Here is a 24,829-nt window from a genome sequence, read left to right on the forward strand (position 1 = left end):
GTAGCAATCGATAAAACTGCTCACTCAATCATCAAATAATCAATCGAAAAATAAATAAATAAATAAATAAATGTGTCCGTTCTCTCGAGCCCCAAAAATAATTAAATAAAAAAAATAATAATATATAAAAAAATAAATAAATAAATAAAACAAACAAATAAAACAAACAAACAAACAAACAAACAAACAAACAAATAAATAAATAAATAAATAAATAAATAAATAAATAAATAAATAAATAAATAAATAAATAAATAAATAAATAAATAAATAATTTAATTAATTAATTAATTAATGTGTCCGTTCTCTCGAGCCCCAAAACATCATTAAATAAATAATATAAATGAATAAATGAATAAATAAATAAATAAATAATACAAAAAGAAATGATAAATTAGTTTTTCTAGGACCTACGCTGGAAAAATAAATCAGCGATAAGAAAAGAAACCAACGCTCAGATTCGAACAAGCGACACTGAGAACAGCAACTAAGAAACCTCAACGCCTTAGACCACTCGGCCATAGAAGCACACAGTCTTTTCCATGTCAAAAAAATATATTAACCTTTAACGTTGCGCAATATTGGCACATGACACGGGCACATGTCTGTGGGTAAAGATACGGCATGATAGACATGATAGAAAGGCGTGCAAAGGGTCTTTCCCTGAAGTTAATGGTCATTGACATGTAACCAATTTTTTTGTATACCAGCTACACTCAACCTATACAAAGAAGTATATTATTAGGTGTTGACGCAATCATGAATGCGGGAAGTATAAAACCATAGTCGCCACTCGTGCACTTGTTTGAGTCCATGGGTATTCCGGAAACTCGTCTTCAACCCGAATTCAGAGGTCGATTTTGGGTTGTTACATGCAAGTACAAACTAATTATATCATGAAAAACCCCACCAAGAGGACTACGATACTTATTCAGAGCCAATCTACATTCTGTTATTTACAAAAGCCGACGGTCAAAGTAAAATTATAAAAGGAGCAAGACCAGATATCAACGTTAAATCACGGTAAGCTTAAAATCACATCGAAAACGCCAAAATGCAGTCACAAAATTTATAATATTACTAAATCACCACAACGAATTGTAACGTAGGTATGCACAAAAGAGTTGTATTAGCAATAACAAAGTATGTGCAAAAAGATTTGTCTTTGGCATGTCGCTTTTTTGAAATATCACCAGAAATATGAAATTTTGGAAAAACGCCCCAAAATTTAAAACAAACACGAACCTTCCAACTCCTAGTTATGCCACTGTGTACAGTCATACTTTGAAAATCCAAATTAATCAAGAAATAATCTTTTTAAGTTATATTACATTTTCTTACTTTTAAATCAGGGTGCATTTTTTTGTTTTTGTTTTTTTGAATGATGATTTTTACAGATTTGTTCAAAAACTCAATGTTTTTCACTTAAAATTAATATTTTATTGAAAGACTAGTCTTTAATTGACGTCTAACAGGTATCCAGAAGTCAAAATTGACAAATGTCCCCTAATTGAAGAAGCATTATTTGAGGGGATTTTTAAAAACTGAAGGTTTAAAAAAATAAAAAAAATCCGACCGTCCTACCTAAATTTCCCATTTTCCCACTTAGGGGCAACACAACAATATTTTTTTTGGCCTAACTCTGAATAATCCAGCAAAAACTTTCTTTGTAAGGTTTCCAGAAAATTTTCAATAAAGTGCACTCTTTTCTTACTGCACCATCACTGGTTATGATGTCACTTCATACCTTCCAAATTAGCTTTTTAGGATTAAGCCACCAAGTACAATACATGTACCAAGTACAGACACAGGAAAAAAAATCCTTTTTCTCATTTTATTGCCAAACATGCATGATACAGAATAACATAAATCTATAAAGGTATTGGAATAAAATATATAATAGATTCAAACTTTCACTTTATATTGACCTCTCTTCACCTTGGTATGCAATGGCAGCCCCAAGGGGATATCACCCTCTGCCATCTTGGACTTTGCTCCCCCGATCAATATGCAAAATCTGGAAAATGTCCACTTCTTGGGCAAAAAATGTGATTTTTAGAAAATTTTCCAAGCTCCCACACCCTAAAATTCATGCCGGGGCTTCTGGTGCTGCTACTGCATAGAACTACCCTACTTGTTCTGTTAACCGCCCAATACATGGAATTAGGGTTTTTCTACCGTGAAAGTCAATTTGTGCCGAAATTCCTCCAAACAATGCAATAGGCGTATTGCATAACAAAGGAGATTGATTAACCTCCGAAATGTGTATATTGTAGGGAGGAATTTCAGCACAAATTGACTTCTGATTGAGAAACCTTAAATCTGTGTATTTGTGTCAAGTTGATAGTGACTCGGTGGGACATGATCTCAAAATAGCTAATATTGAGGGGTGAGAGCCAGAAGGCCCTAAGTGCATTTTTGGTCAAAATGAGATTTTGGTACCAAACTATTCCTTACAACACTGGGCACCTTATGATTGTATAGCCATAATCAACACTACAGTTTTTGCCAAAGAATGGCAGTTGTTTACATTTTGAGAGTGTGCACAGCGTAAACACCGATCAATCGTCTGGCAATCATAACAAGACGCGCTAATCCGATTGGCTGATTACGCAAACAAATTAAAGCTCTGTGTATGTCACAATAACATTACAGGGCGCTCGCGTCAATCTGAGCAAGGGACTGCTGTTCTTCTCTGAACCCGACAAGTGTAACACTAATTCATGAAATGTGTGAGACCCACAAGGGCCACAGTACACAAATGCCTGTGTCATAACATGGCTTTTTTGCACAGCCTTCTGGTTCTCTCCCCTCGATATGGCGATGAAGAAGTATTGTAAGTTCATCAACATTATACCGAAACCAGGATGTCTTCAAAAGCATTGTGACATGTAATGGTACTACAGTATAAATCATACTTATTTTGGTCATGAAGAACTCCAGTTATCAAGGAAGCCATGTGCTGCAAATTGCAATAGCTGCCTTCTGCTTATGATCATTTGGGCAGGGAAAACCTCCTATGTGTCATTGGCCCCTGAACATGTTTAAAGCAAATCCCTCCTACATGTATGTAACCGCTTGGCAGTTTTGTTTAAAACATGTTCAGGGGCCACAAGCACGTAGGTTTTTCCTGCCCAACGATGCTATACATGTAATTGTTGCCATCAGCTTGCTTGTTGAAGCACACAATTTCATCATAATGTGATGGAAAAAAAACCCTGTTCTACAAGCCAGACCGATTTTGGTAATTTTTTTTCAATTTGTGCTGTATGCATGTAAAATGTAAAAGTGCATCGCATTGATTTTGACAGAATTTTTTTTTTGGTGATTTTGTTTGTCTGACCGACCCAACTTAAAGGGTCCATGATCCAACCATACAACCAGGGGTAGCATTAAGGCCCGAAAGTCGGGGATTGATTTCCCGTGCTTTTCACTCCCGAGCTTGCAAAAAATCCAAATACATGGGGTGAAAATTAAATCTCGGGGGTGAAAAATAATTTTGCAGGGGTAGGAGTAAGGTCCAAAAGTAGAGGGTCAGAGTTCACCCCCGAGCTTGCACATATTCCCAATATAGAGGGTGAAAAATTAATATTTTTTTAATTTAGGGGGTCATTCACTCCCGATCGGGGGTTAACGCTACCCCTGCATACAACAGGGTTTGTTTTTGTCATTTAAGTTATCCAAATATATGTATTATCATCAGTGATTGGCAACGTCAAACATTTAATTTTTTATACATTTTTTACATTTAATATTTATCAACTTAATTCCTGCAAAGAACAGTTCAGCTAGCGACTTGTTTCGCCATCGGCAATATCTAAATACTGAAGCAAACAATGCAGAGCATATACACACATGTATGTAGTTTGGTATGCATTCAGTGGCATAGCCAAGGGCCACAATGGGGCTGCTGCCCTTTGTGATAAGTCTTGCCCCCTGTCGGATGCTCTCCGCCTTTGATATTTAAGATTTTTAGGCTTTTTTTGCACTTTTTTGACAATATCCATCAAATTTTACCCCCCCCCCTTGAAAGTTGCCTCCCCTCTGAAAACGTCCTAGCTATGCCACTGCATGTATTACATTGTAATTATTTTGTAAGAATAACATTAATATTTTAATAGTCATGTCAAAAATAGATATCCTCAGGAGTGCTTGGGGTGATATATCCTTGTGCATTATCGTCTCTATTTTTTCGTCATAGAAATCATGCCGGATGTGAGTGACCTGTAGCTTTGTGTGTGAAATGTAGTCAACTTCAATTATTCTTATGTGTGTTTCTCATCCAAACATATTAAACTACTGAAATTGGTCTGGTAATAGTATTCCGTAATCTTCCTCTGTGGGAAATGGATTAGGCCATTGTGTACATGAGTTAATTCTGTGCTTCCGGCAAAGTTGATGATGTTGCACGCAACCCTCCTCCTTTCAAATGAGTGCTCAATGCTAGCACCTAATTCCAGTTCCAACCGACATAAATAGTCCAAATGTTCCTCCGCCTTGCATCATTGTTTTGCCAACTGTGCTGAGTAACTCCCGACCTCTCAGTCCATATCTGGAAGGATGGAAGAAAGAAACATTGAGAACATTTTAAAAGGGGATTCAATTGAGCAGGCTATTCCAGTTAAAATCCACACACCTCCTGTGGATGACATGACTTTAATCTAACACACAGGGAGTGTGAATTTCAAATGGGTTTACATGTAAATGAATGGTTGACTCCATTTGGAATCTACATCCCCTGTTTTGTGGGAGATTAAAGTCATGTCTTTCATAGGGGATCGAATCAGCTAAAATAGCCCATTAAATTAGGTATTAAAATAAGATTCAAGGAATGTCAGAATTATATGATCTATTGTGATCTTTTAAAAAAAACACCAAAATAACCAAACAAAAACACACACAAAAACACACCCCCACGCGCACAAAAAATTTAAATTTCATCAGGAAATCCGAATAGTCTGTTATCTTATGAGAATCTTTATAGAGTCGTGATAACTAACTTACCTTAATGCAGAGAATCCACCAAATAGAGCCCCCGATCCCATACCAACTGCAAAACCAATCATGAATCCCATTTTGACTCTGTCAAAACAGCTTGGACCTCTGGCCCCACCGTATGATGGCTGTGCTACAGGCATATCTGGAAAAGTGAGAGTTAAAAGATTAAAAGTTTCATTACATTACATACATACATAAAGGTATTTATAAAGCGCCTTAAAAATTTATCAAAGCGCTGAAGTTTGTAGTTTAAATGGTAGTACTTACTACATGTACAACTACAACAGTTATATTATAAATTAGAATATGAGTTTGTCTTCTGAAAATTTGTGACGAGTCTCCTACATGTAGGCTGCCTCTAGTCTACATAGCTACATTGCTTGGTTTAAAATATTTGTGCATACCGTACTTTACAACAATCATAGTATAATAGCACGCTTGTGAGAAGCACTCTGTGCTTTCAAATACATATAAAAAAACTATGCCGTGTGACGTGTTTGACTAAATCATACTAGTGTAAACCTTTGACTTTATTCCCGGACTTTATTATTTCAGACCGACCGTCCCATGTATCGATTTTGCTCATCAATGAAAAAATATGAAAAGTGTCCTTGCTTATAATTTCATACTGAGTATCGATCTCGAGCTCATGTGTAAACCATTAGGCTTTAATTTAAGACCGAGTATCGGGACTAGTCAATGTGCAATGATCAATCAATCCTAAATTAAATTAGTCTAAGTAAGACTTAGTTTAGACAGTTATCTCATGAAAAATTATGGAAAAAGTGAAACCTTTTCACTAAGACCGAGTATCTATCTCAAGATCATACAAACAAATATGGAAAGTGTAAGCTTTTAGTTTTGAGACCGAATAAGACAAGGCGGTAGACGAAGCACATTCTCCCACTGTTCTTGTTGGATTATATTCTCCCAATCGATCCTGTGGTTGTTGATCAATAATCGTAGTAGTGTCACTGCACGGAGCTGAGCATGTGCTTTGTGTCTATTAATAGTTCACGGAGCATGTGCTAAGCGTGTGTCCACACATGAGTAAAGAAAGAAAGCCAAGAAAAAAACCCAAATAAAAATAAATAAACAAACGGACTTTTAATAAATTTTATTAAAAGAAAGAAAGAAAGAAAGCCAAGAAAAAAACCCAAATAAAAATAAATAAATAAACAAACGGATTTTTAATAACTTTTATTAAAAGAAAGAAAGAAAGAAAGAAAGCCAAGAAAAAACACCAAATAAAAATAAATAAATAAACAAACAGACTTTTAATAACTTTTATTAAAAGAAAGAAAGCCAAGAAAAAAACAAACAAATAAAAAGAAATAAATAAACAAACAAACGGACTTTTAATAGAAAGAAAGCCAAGAAAAAACACCAAATAAAAATAAATAGGCCTAAATAAATAAATAAACAAACGGACTTTTAATAACTTTTATTAAAATAACTTGAGACTCAATCAAATTTGATAAAATGTTTTAATAAAGTATTGTGAAAATAATATAAAATAATTATAAATACACGCATGTGTGAAGCAACAGCAGCAGGACGGCAGTGCCAGTGTCACTGTAGTATAAAGTCTATGTATGTTATTACAATTCGATAGGGTGATTGAGTCATAATAATAATCCCTCTTTATAGTCAGCGAGAACAGTGGGAGAATGTGCTTCGTCTACCGCCTTGTCGAATAAGTATCGATCACGACACGAGCTGAACTGAACTGACGCAAGTAATTACGTGCGTTACGTGTCATACATGGGCATGGCTGCAAAATTCTGCAGTTTTAAGCGTGAGATTTTGTTACGAGAACATAAAATGTGATTGTCAGTCATTTGCTGTACTTACTGTTATTTGCTTATCACCTGGTAATATTTGCGATTGTATAATTTCCTATAACTCCAATTTATTTTGTGAAAAAAGGTGCCTAATTTCTGAAAAATCAAGAAATTTGCGATGACTACGACGGCCAAATTTCTTACATGTAAGACGCCATGTTTATTTCCCAGAATGCTGAGCGCATGTGATTGTTTTCGGTGATAAATCATATTAAAGCCGAGGTCAGATTGTGCTAAAAAACAACATTTTTGTTATTTTCGGAAATATGTGCTGGGATATAAATACTTAGTTTTGAAAATATATGCTCTATTGAATACCTAGATTGCGCAATTTTGGTAAACTGCTTATATTTTATGGAAATCTTTCTGCCCGCTATTGGCTTGGTGGTCTAGTGGTATGATTCTCGCTTCGGGTGCGAGAGGTCACGGGTTCGATTCCCGTCCAAGCCCTCCTGTGGTTTTTTGTTTAGCAGAATAGCAGGGATGGTAGCTGTTTTACTTATTGTGATTGTGCTACTTTTAATATTCTAAATGTATTCTAAACGACATTTCCTTCTATTGTATAGGCCTATATAAACAAAATAACAAGGAAAACGGGGGGGGGGGGGGGTATGGTTGAATGAACAATCAGAAAATGTGTTTCCCACCCTCAATCCGGGTTTGAACAATCGGAAAATGTGTTTCACACCATCACTCCGGGTTTTTGGTATTTTTACTTGCCATAATTTTCGTTGAAATGCACCAAGAACATGGGAAGATCTTTCAAGGCTATCATGGGTCAAATAAGTAAAAGATTTTTAGATTTTCAACCTCATATTACACCATCAAAATTAAAGGTCATTTCAAAGTCATCCAAGGTCAAATAAAAGTAAACATGAAACTTGGTTGAATAAATCCTAATGCATCAACAAAAGGTTATTTCAAGGTCATCTGGATTCATCTGGGGTCAGAGAAGCAAAATTTGGTTGAAATCCCTAATAATTCACCGGAATCTGTGTGTCTGTCCATCTGTTTGTTTGTCCGCCTCTGAGTCTCAAGACTCAAGGCTATCATGGGTCAAATAAGTAAAAGATTTTTAGATTTTCATCCTCATATTACAGGGGCGGATCCAGGAATTTTCAATAGAGGGGGCTCCGAGCCACCGCCGCCGCGGCTCGGCACCCACACAAAGTCAGGCGCCACTCTGCAAAAATACACAGTCAGGCGCCGATCTGCACAAAATAGAGGGGGCGCGCGCCGCGTGCGCCCCCCTCTAAATCCGCCACTGTATTACACCATCAAAATTAAAGGTCATTTCAAAGTCATCCAAGGTCAAATAAAAGTAAAGATGGTTAATCTTTCTTGAAACTTGGTTGAATAAATCCTAATGCATCAACAAAAGGTTATTTCAAGGTCATCTGGATTCATCTGAGGTCAGAGAAGCAAAATTTGGTTGAAAACCCAAATAATTCACCGAGTGTGTGTGTGTCTGTCCATCTGTTTGTTTGTCCGCTTCGGAGACTAGGGGTCCCACGTTGCTCAAACTTGGTGGACGGGTGCATCTTGACCCCAGACAGAACCAGTTTGCATTGGTTAGTGAGTCAAGGTCACCCGAGGTCATCTGAGGTCAAATTACTAAAAACTGTCGTATGGGAATGAAACTTGGTGGGTACAGTCAACATTTACAGCCAAATTTTGGAAGGTCATTTTGGGGTCACCCAGAGGTCACCTGAGGTCAAATTACTAAAAACTGTCATATGGGCATGAAACTTGACAGGCACAGTCAACATTTAGAGCCAAATTTTGGAAGGTCATTTTGGGGTCATCCAGGGTCACCTGAGGTCAAATTACTAAAAACTGTCTTGTGGGCATGAAACCTGGTGGATACAGTCAATATTTGGAGCCAAATTTTTGGGAAGGTTATTTTGGGGTCAGCCGAGGTCACACAGGGGTCATCTGAGGTCAAATTAGTAAAAACTGAATGGCATGAAACGTGATGGGTACAGTCAACATTTAGGTCATTTCGGGGTCACCAGGTCAAATTAATAATAACTTGGATTGGCATGAAACTTGGTGGGTACAGTCACCATTTAGAGCCAAATTTTGGGAAGGTCATTTTGGGGTAACCAGGGGTCATTTGAGGTCAAATTAGTCAAAACTGTCACATGGCATAAAACTTTGGTGTGTAGTCAACATTTAGAATCAAATTTTTGGAAGGTCATTTTGAGGTCATCCAAGGTCACCCAGGGGTCATCTGAGGTCAAATTACTAAAAACTGTCGTATGGGCATGAAACTTGGTGGGTACAGTCAACAGTCAACAGCCAGGAAAAGGCGAGAGCCGAGAACCGCCAAATATGGGTAACCGCCTAGTAATTTCATAATTTGCCAACAAAATTGAAAAAGTTCTTTCAACTTCAAGGCCTTCAGGGGTTTAGGTCAAAAAGTAAAAATTGTTAAGTTTTCCATCAAACCATAGATCAAACTTGGTTTAAAATCCTCTTATCGCACCAACAAAATTAAAGGTCATTTCAGGGTCATCCAACCGTGAAATAAAAGTAAAGGTTGTTGGATTTTCATGAAACTTGCTTGAAATAAACCATAATGCACCAACAAATTGAATGTTATTTCAAGCTCATCAGGCATCATCTGAGGTCAAAAAAGTAAACATTTGTGGATTTTCATGAAACTTCACCTGGATTTCCATGAAACTGTCGACATAATCCCCATAATACACCAAAATTAAATTGTTTAGCACTACAGATTTTAAAAATAGCCCAACTCATGCCTTCATTGTAACTAAGTACAGACCTGAAACTTGTCCTCTTTTTAGCTGATTTCCTCTTTTTATTCCTGTATTCCTGAAATTTACACATTATTTGTTATTTTCAGCCCAAATTGACCTTTTTAGCATGATTTTGTGCTATTCCTCTTTTTTTAAAAGCATTATTTTTGCATCTTTTTTCACAAATGGTCAGTTTCAGGTCTGCAAGTAGCCCATGGTCCAAAATCCTCATTTCCAAACCTGAATAACCGTATTTTTATTTTTATTTATTTATTTTATTCATCTGGCAATTAACAACAAAATTGAGACAAAACAACAAATTGGGTCTACTCAGCTGCCGGGAACACTGAAAGCACAAAAGAGCACTGTCACCACAAGGCACAGCGCTCCCAACTCAGCAGACCACACACATACAAATCATATTGGAAAAAAATACAAAAAGGCATCAATACAAATTAATCATCATGCTCCATATAGTGAGATTTGAGTTGAGATTTAAAAGTGGACTTGCTACAGGTGAGATATGAGTCTCTGATATCGGATGGAATTGAATACCTGAGTGGAAGAAGGGCCGAACTCCAATTTTTTACAAAAATGAGTTAGACCCAGCATATTATTGCCAACAGATTGTTCTTCCTTGTGTGTGAAAGATGAGCCAAAATCAACTCTCCAAATAGTCTTTCAAGTACACTTAATCATGGTTTTCATGGAAGAAAGGCCCAACTCCATGGAGTTGGGCCCTTTTTCCACAAATATTGGGTTAAAGAGGAATTTTGTTCATCCATGAAATCTGCTTTTCACTACAATAAACTTTCTTGACATGCTTCTACTTGTGCAATTAATGGATAATTGCCAAATTTCTGTAGCTATTTATAACACATCTGCTTACGGAATTGGCACTTGCAGTATATTAGTGGAAGAAGGGCCCAACTCCAGTTCGTATTAAGACCTGTACCGTTGCCATGGAAACATCACATTTAATTTTGAATGTATGAAATATTGTATATTCATGTATTAAAGGTCCCCTGAAGAGGAAAACATTCTGCCTATAAAACTTTTCAAAATATTTAGTTTTTTCCTAATATCTCAAAAACAGTTTTGATGGAGTTGGGCCCTTCTTCCACTCAGGTATTCAATTGAAGACCATAACACTGGGAAATTAACTAAAAGACAGTTTTTGTAAGCATCTGTTTTAGGAGTGATTGATTGTTTAAAAATTAAAGCTTCATGTCTCGTATTAACACACCACCTGGAAAAAAGAAAGGAATTGGCATTAGTAAGACATGAACAAGCGAATGAAACAGACAAATAAGTCCTTCTAGTTTTCAAAGTTGTGAGATTTAGAGACTAGAGTTCTGAGTCTGTCCTCATATGATTGATCCCCCCTACGTTGACAAAGAAATGACCGTATTTTATCGTTTGCTTTCTATCTCTGTCATTGCAGGTTCATCTATGTACCAGTATTTTGTGAAGATCGTCCCTACCACATACACCAATCTAGACAGTGTGGTTACGAGATCCAATCAGTATTCAGTCACAAAACATGAAAAACAGGTGTCTACAACAATAGCAGCAGGAGATCAGGGTTTACCCGGCGTATTTGTATTATATGAATTGTCACCGCTTATCGTTAAATATAAAGAAGTTAGAAGGTATGGATAATATTTAAGAAATAAAGGGTGCAGCATTATCTTTTACACGTAAATTATGTCTCTGAGGCAGTAAAAATGTAAATAATGGGCGAGGCGCAGCCAAACCCATTATTTAAACTTTTTTTTACTGCTTGAGGACACTTTTTTTGTGTGTTAAGGATAATGCTGCACTAAATTTCTACATGAATTCTATTTCCACAAAATAGTGCGATTTAAAGATAAAATAATTATGATTTTTTCCCCAAATATTTGAAGTTGTTTATATACCCTCAAGGTGGAGCCGTGTACACGTACATGTAGCGAAAGCGTAATTGACAGCGAGTATTGCGGAAATATTGAACGCATAAAAAAAGCGAAATGCTTTGCGTAGATGTAACAGCGCTGATATATTGCATCGCACTTTGTTTTGGCTGTTATGCAAGAAGAACACAAAAACATAATGGGTCGTGGAGGTAATAGAAGTTGATGCTCTTTGCTTGAAGACTCCTGTAATAAGGCAGTGCGATGTCCTTTGTGAATGGGGACAGAATTCAATACAGTCCCCATTTTCAAAGCACATACTACTGACTATGTCTATATAGGTGTCTTTTGTGTCACATTATTTGCATATTTATGAATATTAATGAGCTCATTTGCATATTTTGCCTACATTTCCGTTAATCCATTTTGCAGCTTAAACGCTTAAAGCCTTTAAATATACGATTTCCGTCAAAATTTAATTTTGTTATTCTTTATTCAAAATGTTGAAATAATATTAGTAATAACTGACGGGAAGGGTTGCTGTCCATTTTAAGTTGAAATAACAAGGTAAAGTGAAAGAAACCCCACTGGTTATTTTGGCCATTTACCATGCAGTTCTATGGGAGGACATATTATCATAATTTTTAAATTATGATAATATGCCGAACTTTGCTCTGTTGACCTACAAAGACAACAAATTTGGCCGATTCAAGTTGGGACATGTGTAAACATTACAAATATGCAAAAAAAAATCAGGTTTGAAAAAAATTAACCAATTTCATATTATAAGATCGTACATTATGGCTTTAAATCACCGATCAACTTCAAACTTGTTCTTGTGATAGTATTCTTTATATTTACCAACCTTTGATGTGGGGGCCACCTTCCTTAATTACGAACCGCGTAATTCTAGTTAATCTTTTTATGCTTAGAAAATCATACACAAAGTATAACTACAAAAAATGGGCACATTAGCCTCCATTCTCTTTCATTTAGATCAAGCAGGTGTTGTTATGCGAATGAAAACAATTGCTATTTTACTCTTAAATGACCCTTGACCTTGTGACCCTTAAATGACCCTTGTTGAACTGTTGGCTCTCATGATCATTGTGTTGAGGTGTTGTCTGTCCATGTTTAATTGATTTTCACTGTATTCTATTATCCTTTTCAGATCTTTTATGCATTTTCTTACGGGAGTTTGCGCAATTATAGGTGGAATATTTACAGGTAAGGCAATCGGTATGGACCACTTGACATGTGACGTCATTGCCCGGCAGTATGCGTGTGAATTATGGCAATTTCCATTGTTCTTTGCCCTGCAGTGTGTGTACCCATCATAATAGCTTGCTCAGGGCATGTGCATTTTAAATCGCCCACCTCATGTCATATAGTACAAGAAAGCCATTGAACAAGCATATTGATAGACCAGTCCCTCGCCTTTGTTGATAAGCAATGATGTCAAGTGGTCTATATTGAAGGCAGATGATATTACCAAAGTTCATGATGCAGTTTGGAGATAAGTTTAGGATTTTCCCTCCCACCCCCACCCCTGCATGAATTTCAGGGGGAGGAGATCCATTAAGGTCAAAGGTCATTATCTAATATTAAAAATTAATTGGGATTAAAGTTGGTAGACATAAACATGAGGAGGGGAAAATGCTACAAATCAAGCAGAAGTTATTCAAGTTCAAAGATCATCTAAGGGTCAACTTTAAAAATTGCTCTAATTGGGCTTAAAGTTGGTGGACATAAACATGAGGGGGCATCAGGCACCTACCCATTCGAAGTTATTTCCATAGCAACACTGAACTAACCCCTTTATTACCTACTTATTTATTGAAAGTTTTATTTTGAAAATAAATAATCAATATGCAAATGTTCATTATTATGATCGATTTATGACATGTCAAAGGTATGTTGTAACAATAGAAAGAGCCATCAGTCAGTGATGCCAACGCCGCGCCTTAGGCGCACAATTGGGCTACTTGGCGATCACTTGCCGCTACTCAAAAAAGCAGGCCGCTACTTGCCTAAAATTGGGCTACTTTTGCCAGTGTCAGGCCGCGGCACTAATTTGATGTATTTTCCTTTCAATTTAGCCGATTTATAAAGGTTTTGAGTCTTTGAAGCTCCAAATTGAAATTACAATGGGTTTTGTGACCATTTATTGATCGGTCAGTAACTTCCCAGTAAGTACCGGAAGTTTCAAAGTCAAGTGCTTTTCCGCCCAATTGGGTGTTTCTCGCTCTAACTTCGGGTAAATCCGCCCAAATACCCGGTATTAGGCGCTTTTTGAAGCGTAAAAATTGGGCTACTTGAGAATCCTTTACCGCGGCCTGGCGAGTCAATGCGCCGCGCCTTGACACTGAAAAGTTTTGGCAACACTGCCATCAGTACCTATCAGAGCACCTTACGTAACATGTACCTTATACCTATCTTCCTCACATTAAACTCAATGTATATTATTCTTTTGCTTTCATTTCAGTTGCTGGTCTAATAGATTCCATGATCTACCATTCAGCAAAAGCTATTCAAAAGAAGATTGACTTAGGCAAAGCATTATAATGATGGGAAAACTCTGTTTTATAGAGATTAGACTTATGAACAAAGCAAGTTAGACCGTCCAGGTCTAACTTTAGACCTGGTCTAACTATGGAGGTTAGACTTAAGGACAGACCCCTTTAATCATTTCTTTTCCTCCTTTATCCCTAACAAAGTCCAACAATTAAACTGTAATCATTTAATAGTAAGCTACATGTATTTGCCCTTAACAGGATCTACAATAATATGGAATAAGGTATGTAAGTACCAAAACATTCCTTCTACGTAGGACTAATCTCCATAGTTAGACCAGGTCTAAAGTTAGACCTAGTCTAACTTGTTTTGTGCATTCTGCATATGGACTAAAGAGGCCACACTTTGCCATGTTTGCGGGTCAATCATGGAAATCAAAATCACCTGGCATACTCTGTGCTTGTTTGTATTCTGTGTGCCATGTGTTATGCAGATAGTGTGTGCTAAGTAATACCGTACATGCGCAAACCTTTGTGACATGTTAAAAGATGCAAATTACCATTCGATTTCAGGATTTTGCAGATAAATCCTATTACACAGAAGTTGATTTGCGAGAATCAAATGATACCCGCAAATTTATTCTGCAAGAATCAAGATTGATTCTCGCACTGTGAAACGAAATTCTGACCCTGTTTTGGTATCCATGCATGACAAACCACTATATAAATATACCATAGGATTGCGTGCTGGGCTATACAGAGTCGGGAATCTCTGGCCTGTATGCACAAAACCAGCTAGACTAACTTTAGACCTAACTATCTGTGGAAATTAGTCCTGCGAAGAAGGAACATTTGGTATAAACATACCTTATTTTACATTATTATAAGGGCAAATTGGATGGCTACAGTTTAATTTGTGGACTTTGCTTGGAGTAAATAAAGGAGGAAAAGAAAATAATTTGATTCAAATGGATCCCTCCCTAAGTCTGCATGTAACCTCCATAGTTAGACCAGGTCTAACTTTAGACCTGGTCTAACTTTAGACCTGGTCTAACTTGTTTTGTGCATACAGACCTAATCTCTATTGTAAGTTTGCTCAGTACCAGGCTCACACGTCACATTTTTTGACAAACTTGCTTATTGCAGGGGTGTGAGAGGCCACAGACCAAAAAAGAGGAAAACTACTAAAAACTGAAAACCGGCGTAAAATCAGGGTAAAAGGTAACAACGCCAAAGAAAGAAAAACACAGAACACATTTTGGCAATAAAAAACTAAGGAAATCAGCTAAAAAGAGGAACTCTCACACCCCTGTTATTGCCTCACATAGGACCAGCTGCTGTAGTGCATAGGTGACCTGTCAGTACTTAGGGAACAAACCAAAAGATTGATGACGTCCTATAAACGTAACTAGTTTCGTTTCTCAGCCGGCCCCTCCCTCCCTGCCAGAAACATAATAATGAAAAGTTTGACATAATAATAATAATGACACATTCTTCACACCGATGTTTTTGTACAAACGTAATCTAGTATTTTACCCCCTCCCCCCTAAACGAAACTAGTTTCGTTTATAGGACATCATCGGTCTTTTGGTTTGTTCCCTTATCTTGCCTGCCCTTTTGAAATTTTCATTAGGCTACAGACTTGCACCTGTCAACAGTTGACAATCAATTGCCTCAGGTGCAGGTCACTCTCTAGAAAGCTGGACTGAACATGATCATCTGATGTAACTGATTGCCTATCATGACACCTGTAACCAACTGTCAACATTTGACAACCAATTGCATCAGATGAATGTCACTTTCTAGAAAGCTGGACTGAACATGATCATCTGATGTAACTGATTGCCTGTCATGACACCTGTTACCAACTGTCAACATTTGACAACCAATTGCATCAGATGAATGTCACTTTCTGGAAAGCTGGACTGCATCAGAGACAGGGAAAAAGTCTTGTTAGCAAGAATTTATGAAGGATCTAATGTGTTGCCGAGTTCAAATGTTTCTAACAAGTGCCTTATTGGTGAATTTTACTCAAATTTACAAGACGATGCCATTGACAAAAATTTTGTTAACCATAGGGGTTATTTTGTGGTCAAATCCCCTTAGTCCCAGATTATTTTGAGCCCTGGCTGTATTAAAACTTGACAAATATGAACTTTTGTTTTTCTATCAAAGTATGGCCTGGGCTGCAAGAACTATGAAAAAGGCTACAAAACACAGTAAAAAAAAGTCCTGCATTTTGCATATAATTATTAACTAAAAAAATGAAGAAACCAAAAAACCAACACAAACAAAAAACCATAGCACATAGTTCTTTTGCAACATTTTAACTTTTTTCCCCTAACACACATTTTCGTTTCTCAAACCCTCCCTGTCACTGGTACTGAGCAAACTTGATTTAATAATGGGCTAGTGCAACTAACAGGTGCATACCCCATATGGAGGGGCGGGGTTATTATTACAGACAACCAAAATTAATTGTTGTAAAATTTTGGTTGCGATGGTTTTGGATGTGTGTACATTTCTAAAGTTCTAGTTTAATTCAGGGTTTTTTTTGTTTTAAACTAAAAATAACCTTATTTGATGGCATTTAAACTTTTTGAAAATAGGATTGGTAAAATTTGGATTACCAGTGTGGACAATTTGGTAATTCTGAAACCTTCCTTCCATAGGGGTTGTGCCTATTATGTGGAATAGCTTAATCACCACACTTGTAAGGGTCAGTATATAAACACACATCGCAAAAAGTAATTACCTTCTTTATTACGAGACAACTCAAAATTTATGCAAATTTTAAAACTGAATAGCAAAAAGAAAACCATTTTAGTTTCAAAATTTGAAGCCATGGTGACTCCTTGAATACAAAAAGATGCAGAATCAAACGTTGCACTAAAAAGCTACCCTAGTCAGTGTACCATTACATTCTTTACATGATTGGTCAGGCACTCTAAAGTTTGTTTGGCTTATGGCAGAAAAAATAAGACTCATAACACCATGTATTGATATAGAATGGCATGTATTTGATACAGAAGGGCATACACGCAGTTGGGCGCAGTGCTTACATTACACTGGGTTTCAGAGAAGAATGGCAGTCCTTTGCTCAGATTGACGCAAGCGCGGTGAGCGATATTCGGAGAGCTTTGATCGCGCCGACTAACGTTTTGACGCGTAATTGTCCAATCATATAACCGTGTCTGTTGTTATGACTGTCAGCCGATTGAATAATCAGAGCACCACTTCCGTGTTTACGCTGTGCACGCTCTCAAAACGTAAACAACTGTCGTTCTTCTTCGGCAGAAACTAGTTGTTCATTGCTAATGCGTATGTGAATTTACGCGAGCGTGAGTGGGGATTTATTGGCGCGCGCAGTAACAAAAGCTGAATAATTTTCGCCTTATAAGCCGAACAAACTTTAGCAACATGGTTTACTTAAGGTACAACTTTTAAATCTGCATCATTTTCATTTGAAGGGTCACCATGACAATACATCGTAGGCTATTTTAAAGACAAAACAGGCATCAAAATTTCAAAAAAACACAACTGGGTATCTTTTTGCTATTATAGTTTAAAATTTGAATTGATGCATATGTTTTGAGTTATTGAAGCAGGGTAATAATGGGATGTGTATAGTTCAGTGTTTGGTGCGAGTTTGGCAACCGATACATGTAAAGTGCATACAACCACCTAATTAGTGCCCCATGTGCACTTTCAGGTGCTCATTAAAAATTAGCAAATGAATGTCAAAATTGGAAAATATACAAACAATAAATATGAAAGTACAGTGTAACTGAATTCAACATTAGGCCAAAAAAAAAAGCTTGCGCGCGCGTTTGTAAAATTGCACGATTTGACAAAAAAGAAATGCGAAAATTTTTTAAAATTTTTTTTCCAGAAAAAATCGGCGAAAATCAGACTTTTTTCTCAAAATACCATGAAAAAAGTCGGGAATAAAATTTCTCGTGAGCTTTGAGACAAACCTTTTTTTTTTGCCTTATCATAATTTTAAACAGGAAGGATTAGATGGTAATTTTGTTTAGATATTTGACAGAATTTTGTTGTACAGGCTGAGACTAAAGTATGCCTTATATACATTGAAAATGTTGTCCCTTTACAATCAACAGGCAATGCCACGGGGCACTTAAATAGAGTGCATTCTATTGGACTGAATGAACATTGAAGTATGTTGGTTGAATGCATGCATTATTATACCGGTTGGCAAAACATCGACCTATAAGTTTATACTGATCTTAAATTATCTATTTTATGAAATGATTGTACATACTTTTTTTTCACAGAGCAACTGAGTTGCACATTCAATAATATGTTTATATGGAAATATTAATTGTCACTATTTTGTACACATCACTGTTACTGGTGCTGAATTTGCCAGTTAAAATTCTGTACAGAAAATATTATGCGAGTTGATCACTCAATATTTTCTTTGTTCAAATGTTGTTGTTTTTTGTTTTAGTAAATTAAAGGCCCTTTCAGTGATTTCATAAAAAAAAAAAAAAAAATGGAAATTTGTCAGAGTTGCTTAGAAATAAAGAATAAGTCTACAGAATTTCATTAAACCACTTTTCCCTGAATACATCGACAAATTAGTCAAAAACAGAAGTTTTAGAAAGGTTTTCTACTTCAACTCAGATCGACTCGAGAAAATCGAGATTTTCAGTACAGTGCTTACCAATTAATCGACTGGAAAAACTTCCTAGTCCAGTGTTTCTAACACGGGGAAGTAGAGTCTAAATTGATTTAAAACAGAGTAACAGACGCTTAATTTTTGTAGTAGAAAACAAAATAAGCAATTAAACGTCACCGAGGCAAACTAACGGTCAATTCAAATATGAAAAACAGTTAAAATTGTGTATTTTGTTTAAAATAGTAGCTACTGATGTAATAAGTAGTAGAAACAATACGCAACGCGTGTTGGTATGGTGGAGAGTGAGCTTCTTTCGATCTCGAGTCGGACTTTTTGTACTGTCAGTATCAAAAGTCCAGATTCATGTAAATGCTTTATTTTGTTTAAAATACACGGCTTTCGACCGAACCACTAGCAGGCTATGTTAGCACATCTATGCCAATTACAAAGGTACCAAAATCTGAATTTTGATGATTTTTACGATCGTCCGGATGAGCAAATCACTGAATGGGCCTTTAAGGGTTTTTCCTAATTTCATTCAGTCCATCCCCAAATGTTACTCGTTTACTTTGTTGGGTCATTAATAATATCCTATATTTCATTAAAAAGTGAAATGTTTTAATTAAAATTACACTATAGTCACAATGATAATTAGTATTTTATTTTAGCCTTTTAAAAAGGCAACCGCCAGCACTCTGGGAAAATGCTGTATGTAAAGGGAACAAACCAAAAGTTTGATGAAGTCCTATAAATGAAAATCCTTTCATGGGGGGCAAGATTACCTAACTTGTTAAAAGCTAATTAAAATATCGGAATATTTGAATTTTCAACATTTCACACATGCATTTTAGGGAGGGATGGAGGGGTCAGTCTCCTAATGAAAGCACTTTCGGTTTTAGGGTGTCATCAAACTTTTGGTTTGTTCCCTAACTGCAACCCAGTACTGTATAAGTGGTAATATTCGGGAGGTTTTTATTTTCGCGATTCGAGCTCCAACCCGCGAAAATAACACCTCACAAATATATGCAATAATGTATTACAAGTATAGGAAAGGATTGGGCAATCGCGAGTCTCTCACTGCAAATTGCGAAAATAACTGCATGCGAAAATTACCACTTAGAAGGGGTGGCAGATTGAGTTTTAGAAAAATACTCAATTTCAATTATATTTATGAGGAATCGTTCTGTGGCATTTATATGTACGACATGTAAGCCCAAGAAAAGGAGTAACTTGTTTGTCTCGGCTATCTCTGCACATTTTTTGATTTTTCACAAAAAAGAGGTTTTCTAGGTGTTTTGCTGTTGTTGTAAATGAGCAAAAATGCAGCAATAACAAAAATCCTTTATATATCATTTATCAAAAAAAAGAAAACAACTGCACAGCATTAAGGATTTTGTTGCAGATACAATTTTTTTTAAATGGCTGGTCGATTTGCAGCCAAGACAAATGTCTTTGGCCCTTTATAGCTCTCTATTGGTAGCACCACCCAGGCATAATGTCCTGTATAGCTGCAACAGTGGTGGATGACTCAAGTTATTGCAAAATAATTTAGTTTACAAAAAATGGTATTATTTAAAATGGATCAAATTGAATTGCATGTAATAAGTCATAAATGTAATTCAATTTTGATCCATTTTTTTGCAAATGTATGAATTATATATGTTATATCAAAAGGACTTGGATTATAAAATTTGCCCTTTGAAAGAGAATGACTGGAGGTGGGCAATTAGGCAAAAAAAAAGATGTTTGCTTGCCCTCAACCGACCGACCCTAATTTTTGAAATAAGAAAAAAAGCTTTTTTTCTATTTACTGTACAAAAGAATACCGACCCTATTCTTGGAAATTCCTGAAAAAGTTTTTTTTTTTTCGTTTCAAATTTTTGCATTCTGAAGATGTAAAAAAAAATGTATTTTAGAGCTTGTGTTCAACATTTTAGTTGTTTTGTAATGTTAGTTGATTCATTTTAACAACAAAATTGTCAGATTTATCATATTTTGAGCCTTAATTAATACAAACAGTAGAGTTTGATAGTAATTAAAAAGAAGAAAAAAAGAAATCCTGACCGACCGACCCAATTGTTAAAATTCATTTGAGGGCAAGCAAACAATTTTTTTTTCTTGGCCTTATGTCAAATCATTTATAATTTATAACGGTGCTTCACCTGAAGTTTTCAAGTGGACAATAAATTGAAAGAAGAAACAGTATGTTTAGGCGTAGTTTATTATGTTTTGCGTTATTTCCCATTTCACACCAGAAATCACCTTCATGTTTGCCAAAATATTAAATGTAAAATCCTCAAGTTTTGCACCCACATTGTTTCAATGAAGCTCTTTAAAAAACACCCAATACACATAACACCACAGATACAAGCATGGAAACTGGTCTTGGAAAAAAAATCACTGAAAACCATGATTTTCATTTTCTGTGAATTTGATTCAGAAATAGACTAAAAAAAACACCACTGAAAATAATAACAAAAACTGCTGAAATGGGCTAAAACACTGAAAATGTTCATGCCTGCCAATAGTATCTGGGCAAAAATGATAAACAAAAAATGGCATCTGTGCACCCCCTAGCAAAACTGGGACAACAAAATTCACTTTTGCCACCTGACCCATGAAAGATGGCTTTGTCCGGTCCAGGGATGGCGTTAACTCGGGTTTGGCAGGGGAATCACTCACCAAAATCACATTTTCAAACTTCTTCACTCATGAATTTTGTAACTGCAGTTAGTTCGCTTTCCCGAAATATGAGCAACATTATGAGAGACAGTCTGGGGGTGATTAGCAAAATCTGTTCATTCACTTAGTAGCAGTTATATAAAATGATAAAAAGAATTTGTCAAAAATATTTTTCACCTCCAAAATTTCATTTGGTTTTCATGGGAGTTCGGGGGTGAAAAATTACCCCCAACTTTCAGTCCTTAATACTACCCCTGGCCTGGTCTTTAATCAATGGTTAATGATTTGTATGCCTTAAGTCCGGTTCTTACTCCACATCGCAGCGCGATGCGTTGCTAGAAAAACTGAAATCTGAGCCAGGTTTTTACGAGCTTGGCAGTGAAAATTCTCATCGCGCAATGTGAATTTCGGTCCGTGATGGAGTTGGATTTTGTTCAAATAGCATCGCGCTGCGATATCGCAGCCTTGCACGCTTTTGATTGGCTGCTGGAAAATCAATTTCAGCAGAATGACCTTAAAAGGAGATGCAAACCCCACATGCTTTTAAAACATGAAATTAAAATGTACATTTTAATTTCATCGCGCGATACTGCAATGTTTTTAAAAGCGCTGCGATGTGGAGTAAGAATCGGACTTTACGCATTGCAACAGATCACATTGTTATGTTGATAAAGCATATAGGCTGTGCATATAGAACTTAGTGCAATAAATCAACTTGGCTATCAGGATTTTTATCTTTGAAGTTGTGAAATGACCTGAAAGTATTGGGACAGTGATCATCAGAATTGAAAGAGCTATATCAATGAAATTTTGTCAGTACAATCACTGGTCCTTATGAACATTATGCTCCAAAAATGGTCTCATAGGTATGTTTACTTTTTTTACAGGTGGCACTAGATGCCAATAACCGTCTGCCCCAGTTACTGCGCATAAACTGCAAGATTGAGAAAATTGAGGCAAGCAGCATTATTAAGATCCTGCTTTTGAAGGGTTGCAGTGCCTAGAAAATTGATGATGAAATGAAAGTTATCTTCGGTGGTGATTGTGATATGTCACTGTCGCTTTTTGGAAAAGGAATTTTTATTTCATCACAGATTTTCTGATCACTGTAACCCTTACAGTGACAGCTAGCTCCTGTAAAAAAGTAAACATACTTTATATGAGACCATGTTTGGACCATAATGTACATAAGGACCAGTGATTGCACTGACAAAATTTCATTGATATAGCTCTTTCACTTCTGGGCGATTTCTAAAACTTCTTGATACCCCCTCGTACATATGTACCTACAGGAAACAGCACACTGATTACTGTAAAAGTGGAAATTTTTACACAATTAATTTTTTGCACTTTGCCAATTTTGAACTGTTTCCCTTCTTTTTAAATTTGCGATTCTAAGTTTCCCTACATTGACCAAAACACAAAAGGACTATTTGTGCATTATTATTTTCGCGGTAGAAGTTTGGAACACAAAATGCGTGAAAATAAACGTAGTGTGAAAATTTCCATTTTTACAATATTATAACAAGGACACTGTCCTTTTATTTTAAGGAAACGGGCAATTCCAGTTGAAATCCATACACCCCCTGTGAAAGACACAACCTTAATCTTCCACACAGGGGGTGTAGACTTTAAATGGAGTCACCCATTTAGGTAACTGTATTTGAAATTCTCACTCTGCTGTAGGTATAAGATTAAGGTCACTATGTCTTCCACAGGGGGTGTATGGATTTCAACTAGAATAGCTAGCCCAATGCGGACTTTGTTCGGTCTACCTGTTTTCCTGTGGTGTTAAGGAACTTTCGTCAGATTTTTCCTGCAATGTCATGATTCGGTGTGCCAAATGGATATATCCCCTGATTGTGCAATACTGGCTTGCTACCCTGGTTTGTATTGGTTGTATTCTAGAAATCACAAGCTGTGGTTTCAGTTGTATGCCTCACTCTTGTGCAACTTGTATCTACTATCTAGTGGAACATAGTGTATACACAAACAATGAGTTTTGTGTAAGGCCACAAGTATGTACCCATGGGGGGGGGGGGGCACTTGGAGTGCCTTGGCTTTAGGCCAAAAAAAAAAATTGTTTGTTTGTCCTCCACAGCTTTGAAAGAGGACGTGCGGGTGGGCGGATTTTTTTTTATTTTTTTATTTTTTTTTCTTTCGGATTTGGCGTATTTCTGGACCTTGCTAGAAAATGCTACAATCATTCATGGTGACTTAAAAAAACAACATTTTGTTTCTTTAATATGCAGTTAAAGTTATAATTTGTGTTCATGTCATAGTCTTTTAATGATTTGGTGTACTTCTTTTTAATTTTCAACCATGAAAGAGGTCCAGAGATACTCCAAATCTGGAAAAAAAATTGAATTTTACTTATTTTTATAAAAAAAAAAAAATGAAAAAAAAAAAATATTGGTCAGGCCTTCATCTGAGGAGCGGGCGGTGGAGGACAAACAAACAACTTTTTTTTTTTTTTTTTATGCCAAAACATGTAAAATCAGCTTATTTTGGGCACTTCCTCCACTTGGTTATCATCCCCAAGGATGAAAATAAATGGGCTACAGGCCTTGTTTCAGGCCTGTCACTTGCCTGTATCCATTGAGAATAAAAATCACGACACCAGACTACACCTTTTGTCTTGAACCACAGCTCATCACCATACAGGCAATATACGGTACCCAGGAAATAGGAAATGGTAAACCAAAATGGGGTTTCATCGCAATTTGGTGTCAGAATTTGAGCTACTATTATTGAATGGATGCTATTGAACTGTGCCATTGGATTATTTAAAGCCCTATTATAACATTTCTGTAAAAATAGATTAGTATTTATTTTCCATAAAATGTTAGCTTTTACTGTCAGATATGTCCCCTTTTAATTTTGGGCCGAACAAGTGAGGTAAAGCATAGAAAATTGGAATTTACTACTAGCGCCCATGCATGTTACTCCCGCGGAGGGGGGCGCACACCATTTTCGACAATTTTCCTATGGGATTATACTCCTTATTTTTAAATCAATTTCACAGAAAATTCATGATTTGTGGTGTATTTATCAAAATGTTTGGCCCAATTTTGTTACTTGTGTTTGCTGATTTATGGGGGAGGGGTACATTCCCCCACCGCACCCCCTGGCTACGAGGCTGGTTGAAGCTAGCACTATTAAGAAACTTCTGATATCAAAATCTATTTTGGTGGGTTAAAGAGGGGGGAGGCTCTCGATAAGGTCACCTAATTTTTGCAGCTATGAATGGCGAGAAAACTAAACAATTTCGACGCCGGCCCCCCAACTCAACACAAAAGTTGACAACCATGAGAGTTACCAAATCTTTCAAAGGCTCCCTTTGCAATGATTTTTCATCAAATTTACCCCCCTTTTTCATGCAAAATCAAGGACAAAATTTGGCCAAAAACAACCCCTTTTTTGTGGTTTTCAATGACCAGAATTTCAAACACCCCTGTTCAATGATTAAAATTTCCAAGATTAAAATTTCAAACAC

The 24,829-nt window shown here is 36.4% G+C and overlaps 2 protein-coding genes and 1 non-coding gene across 3 annotated transcripts in view; 2 read left to right on the forward strand and 1 right to left on the reverse strand.

Annotated features, from left to right (window-relative positions):
* LOC140143922 (endoplasmic reticulum-Golgi intermediate compartment protein 3-like) overlaps positions 1 to 15,043 on the forward strand; it is a 44,732-nt gene extending 29,689 nt beyond the window's left edge. Inside the window, exons 9-11 of the mRNA XM_072165763.1 lie at positions 11,049 to 11,256; positions 12,668 to 12,723; positions 13,982 to 15,043. Of these exons, the coding sequence (XP_072021864.1) occupies positions 11,049 to 11,256; positions 12,668 to 12,723; positions 13,982 to 14,061 (344 nt within the window). The 3' untranslated portion in view covers positions 14,062 to 15,043. The remainder of the gene's footprint in view (positions 1 to 11,048; positions 11,257 to 12,667; positions 12,724 to 13,981) is intronic.
* On the reverse strand, positions 1,821 to 7,015 carry LOC140143923 (reactive oxygen species modulator 1-like). Its single transcript, XM_072165765.1, has 3 exons — positions 6,853 to 7,015; positions 5,005 to 5,140; positions 1,821 to 4,552 (listed from the first exon to the last, which is right to left on the reverse strand). Exons 2-3 carry the CDS (start codon positions 5,136 to 5,138, stop codon positions 4,444 to 4,446), a joined length of 243 nt encoding a protein of 80 aa, XP_072021866.1. The 5' UTR covers positions 5,139 to 5,140; positions 6,853 to 7,015; the 3' UTR covers positions 1,821 to 4,443.
* On the forward strand, positions 7,221 to 7,292 carry Trnap-cgg (transfer RNA proline (anticodon CGG)). The gene has a single exon. It is a non-coding gene; the product is annotated as a tRNA-Pro (tRNA).
* Positions 15,044 to 24,829: the final 9,786 nt, after the last annotated feature.

The sequence above is a fragment of the Amphiura filiformis genome, unplaced genomic scaffold (assembly GCF_039555335.1).
Source record: "Amphiura filiformis unplaced genomic scaffold, Afil_fr2py scaffold_32, whole genome shotgun sequence".
Classification (NCBI taxonomy): domain Eukaryota; kingdom Metazoa; phylum Echinodermata; class Ophiuroidea; order Amphilepidida; family Amphiuridae; genus Amphiura; species Amphiura filiformis.

Coding starts and splice junctions, on each gene's coding strand:
- LOC140143923 (XM_072165765.1), bottom strand. CDS start 5,138: ATGCCTGTAGCACAGCCATCATACGGTGGGGCCAGAGGTCCAAGCTGT. Junction 4,553..5,004: donor GGTGGATTCTCTGCATTAAG/GTAAGTTAGTTA, acceptor CCATCCTTCCAG/ATATGGACTGAGAGGTCGGG.